General features: G+C 53.8%; 1 protein-coding gene across 1 annotated transcript in view; it reads left to right on the forward strand.

The window, feature by feature from the left end:
- The first annotated feature begins 3,635 nt into the window (after window positions 1-3,635).
- FZD7 (frizzled class receptor 7) overlaps window positions 3,636-4,872 on the forward strand; it is a 3,449-nt gene continuing 2,212 nt past the window's right edge. Inside the window, exon 1 of the mRNA XM_073646451.1 lies at window positions 3,636-4,872. This exon is cut by the window's right edge and continues 2,212 nt beyond it. Within this exon, the coding sequence (XP_073502552.1) occupies window positions 3,861-4,872 (1,012 nt within the window). The 5' untranslated portion in view covers window positions 3,636-3,860.

Raw genomic sequence — 4,872 nt, forward strand, 5'->3', positions numbered from 1 at the left:
GTCAGTGGTCGGGTGACCTGTCATATGACTAAATGACGTCATGGAAGGTCCTTTTACACCACCGCAAGCAGTCGAAGACACCGGAGAAGGAGATCGGGGGCCAGCAGAAGGTGAGTATAATTTTTTTTTTCACCATTTTATTCTTTCTTTTACTATTGATGCTGCATTTGCAGCATCGTGACTTGGTCACACTATATAAATCCATGCCATTTGCACGGATTTATATAGTGTGACCAAGTTGTCAAGCACTTTTCCAAGTGATGCTAAAATCGCTTGGAAAGCACTTGTCAACCCGCAAGCGGAAATGCATGTAAGGCTGAGTTCACACGATGCATTTTTTAAGCGTTTCCACAGAGGCAAAAATACTGCAGAAACTCTTAAAAAACGCATGGTAGAAGGCCTGCCATGTTCCCCAATGATAATCCGCACACATGCTGCGGAAATTTCCGCTGCGGAAAAAAATGCATCACTGTATATGTAGATGCGCATTCCATGCGTTCCAATGTGCGGATGGTACCCGGGTGTGGAGGACAGGAGACTCTCCTCCGGACCTAGGTACCATAGAAAACTGTAAAAAAATAGAATAAAATAAAAAAAAAATGTTATATTTACCTTCTGACGGCCCCCGCTGTGCTCGTCCTCCCATGCTGACAGATCGCGGTGGACCGAAGGACCAGCGCTGACATCATAGTCATGTGACTGGTCACGCGACGCTGACGTCGGCAGGTCCTTCAGTGTACCGCGAGCTGCCGGCAGCCAGGACGGAGCGAAACAAGACACCGGGGGCCATCGGAAGGCAAGTATAATATTTATTTTTAACCATTCTTTCGGACACACTATATAAATCCATGCCGTTTGCATGGATTTATATAGTGTGACCAAGTTGCCAAGCACTTTCCAAGTGATGCAAAAATCTCTTGGAAAGCGCTTGTTAACCCGCATGTGGAAATGCATGTGAGGCTGGGTGCCCACGCAGCGTTTTTCAAGCGTTTATGCTGCGGAATTTCCGCAGCATAAACGCTTGTGAAACGCTAGGTAATCCGCACCCCATGGTCCCCAAGGGGATTCCGCATGTTCTATGCACATGCTGCGGATTTTTCCGCAGCGTTTATGCTGCGTACAAAAATCCGCAGCATGTCATTTAATTTTGCGGAAGCGCAGCGGAACTCCCGCCATTGACTTGCATTGAAACGCATAGAAACCACGACTGTACATTTTTACAAGCGGCTTCTATGCGTCTCTATGTGCGGATGGTACCCAGTTCTGGAGGAGAGGAGACTCTCCTCCAGACCTGGGTACCATTGTACCTGTAAAAAAAGAATAAAATAACAAATAAAGTTTATATTCACCTGTCCGGCGTCTTCTCTCTGCATGCCGGCATCGCTTGAGGACCTGCGGTGACGTCACAGTCATGTGACCGCAGGCCCTTCACCGCTCTGTCTCGCGATATGCCGGCAGCCGGGAACCAGCCAGGAAGCAGCGCTGCTGCACACACCGGGGCCTCGGGGGTGAGTATAGCTTTATTTGTTTTAATTTTTACGGGTCACACTATATAAATCCATGCTGTTTGTATGGATTTATATAGTGTGACCTAGTTGTCAAGCACTTTCCAAGTGATGCTATCGCCTGGAAAGTGCTTGTCAATCTGCATGCGGAAACGCATGTGAGGCTGTGTGCCCACGTAGCGTTTTTCAAGCGTTTATGCTGCGGAATTTCCGCAGCGGAAACGCTTGAAAAACGCTAGGTAATCCGCACCCCATGGTCCCCAAGGGGATTCCGCATGTTCTATGCACATGCTGCGGATTTTTCCGCAGCGTTTATGCTACGTACAAAAATCCGCAGCATGTCATTTAATTTTGCGGAAGTGCAGCGGAACTCCCGCCATTGACTTGCATTGAGACGCACAGAAACCGCGACTGTACATTTGTACAAGCGGCTTCTATGCGTCTCTATGTGCGGATGGTACCCAGTTCTGGAGGAGAGGAGACTCTCATCCAGACCTGGGTACCATTGTACCTGTAAAAAAAGTATAAAATAACAAATAAAGTTATATTCACCTGTCCGGCGGCTTCTCTCTGAATGCCGGCATCGCTTGAGGACCTGCGGTGACGTCACAGTCATGTGACCGCAGGCCCTTCACCGCTCTGTCTCACGATATGCCGGCAGCCGGGAACCAGACAGGAAGCAGCGCTGCAGCCACGCCGGGGCCTCGGGGGTGAGTATAGCTTTATTTGTTTTAATTTTTACGGTTCACACTGTATAAATCCATGCTGTTTGCATGGATTTATACAGTGTGACCTAGTTGTCAAGCACTTTCCAAGTGATGCTATCGCCTGGAAAGTGCTTGTCAATCTGCATGCGGAAACGCATGTGAACCCGCATGTGGATCCGCATGTATTCTGCAGGAAAAACGCATGCACAATCTGCATGCGTTTTTTTCTGCCAGGGAGATGCAGAAATGCTGCAGAAATTTTCTGCTTCATTTCTGCATCGTGTGCACATACCCTGAACCCGCATGTGGATCCGCATGTATTCTGCAGGAAAAACACATGCACAATCTGCATGCGTTTTTTTCTGCCAGGGAGATGCAGAAATGCTGCAGAAATTTTCTGCTTCATTTCTGCATCGTGTGCACATACCCTGAACCCGCATGTATTCTGCAGGAAAAACACATGCACAATCTGCATGCGTTTTTTTCTGCCAGGGAGATGCAGAAATGCTGCAGAAATTTTCTGCTTCATTTCTGCATCGTGTGCACATAGCCTGAGGCTATGTGCCCACGTTGCATTTATGAAGCAGAAAATTTCTGCTGCATAAATGCAAGTCCTCTCCCGGAAAAACGCATGCGGAACTCCGCACGCGTTTATCGCGCATTTTTCGCGCGTTTATCACGCGTTTTCCACATGCGGAATTGCCTTGCGTTTTTTATGCATTGGACAAAGGCAATTCCGCTTGCGGAAACGCAAAATTAAATGACATGCTGCGGATTTTTGAACGCGGCATAAACGCTGCGGAAAAATCCGCAGCATGTGCATAGAACTTGCGGAATCCCATTGGGGACCATGGGGTGCGGATATACATGCGTTTTTCAAGCGTTTACGCTGCGGAAATTCCGCAGCATATACGCTTGAAAAATGCTACGTGGGCACACAGCCTGAAGAACACTTCACTTCCGCTAGTCCCTGGCAGGAAAAACGCATGTACAATCCACATGCGTTTTTCATGCCAGGGAGATGCAGAAAAGATCCGGAGCATTTCTGCATGGTGGGCACTTAGCCATAGACTCTCCTGTGAGAATTCCTCTTGTGATGCCCAGAATTCCGTCTGACTGGCGTTAACCCTTCGCACACCACACCGTGCAGTGAGCGGCCGGCACAGAACTTTTCCCGCACACTTCCTCCCCTCCTCTCCGAGCGCCCCCGGCTTTGTTCAGCTTCCAGCATCCCCCTCTTCAGTCCCATCCAATGGAGGCCGGCTCTGCGAAGAAAAACAAAAGCTCCCATTGGCTTACGCTCCGGAACGAGGCCCCGCCCACATCTACTCTGCCGCGGGTTTGTGAATGGAGTGTCCAGCACGCTGATTAGTATAGTGGGCGGGGACACGGAGTTTGGCGGAGGCCCCGCCCCTTTCTCTTGTGGCAGTTCCGCCTTCCTATAAGGAGAGCGGCACCGGCCGCGGCACGGGACTGCTGCTGTATGTGCGGAGCGGAGGCAGCGCGGACACTTGTTGCAGCCGCACAGCGGGCGCTGCCTGTGCTTTCCCGGGCTCTCCCTGGACTCGGAGCCGCGGCTGCACGGCTTCCCTCTGGATTGCTCCATTACTCCTGACAGACACTTGTTGCCCGGGACCGGCTGCACACGATGAGGCTGCTGTGTGCGCTCTCCCTGCTGCTGCTGGCGGTCTCCCTGCCCCCCGGCTCCGCCGCCCAGCCCTACCATGGGGAGAAGGGCATCTCTGCCCCGGACCACGGCTTCTGCCAGCCCATCTCCATCCCCCTGTGCACGGACATCGCCTACAACCAGACCATCATGCCCAACCTGCTGGGCCACACCAACCAGGAGGACGCCGGGCTGGAGGTGCACCAGTTCTACCCGCTGGTGAAGGTGCAGTGCTCGCCGGAGCTGCGCTTCTTCCTGTGCTCCATGTACGCGCCGGTGTGCACGGTGCTGGAGAACGCCATCCCCCCGTGCCGCTCGCTGTGTGAACGGGCCAGACAAGGCTGCGAGGCCCTGATGAACAAGTTCGGCTTCCAGTGGCCGGAGCGGCTGCGCTGCGAGTACTTCCCCGTGCACGGCGCCGGCGAGATCTGCGTGGGGCAGAACACGTCGGACACCCCGGCCGGCCCCACCGCCAACCCCACGCCCTACCTGCCCGAGGCGCTCACCTTCCAGCCGCACTCCCCGCACCGGGACTTCTCCTGCCCGCGCCACCTGAAGGTGCCGCCCTACCTGGGCTACCGCTTCCTGGGGGAGAAGGACTGCGGCGCCCCCTGCGAGCCCGGCCGCTCCAACGGCCTGATGTACTTCAAGGAGGAGGAGGTGCGCTTCGCCCGGCTGTGGGTCGGCATCTGGGCCATCCTGTGCGGCATCTCCACGCTGCTCACCGTGCTCACCTACCTGGTGGACATGCGGCGCTTCAGCTACCCGGAGCGGCCCATCATCTTCCTGTCCGGCTGCTACTTCATGGTGGCGGTGGCGTACGCCGCGGGCTTCCTGCTGGAGGAGCGGGCCGTGTGCCTGGAGCGCTTCTCGGAGGACACGTACCGCACGGTGGCGCAGGGCACCAAGAAGGAGGGCTGCACCATCCTCTTCATGATCCTCTACTTCTTTGGCATGGCCAGCTCCATCTGGTGGGTCATCCTGTCTCTCACCT

The sequence above is a fragment of the Phyllobates terribilis genome, unplaced genomic scaffold (genome assembly GCF_046119375.1).
Source record: "Phyllobates terribilis strain yellow unplaced genomic scaffold, ASM4611937v1 Scaffold_9__5_contigs__length_417890890, whole genome shotgun sequence".
Lineage (NCBI taxonomy): Eukaryota > Metazoa > Chordata > Amphibia > Anura > Dendrobatidae > Phyllobates > Phyllobates terribilis.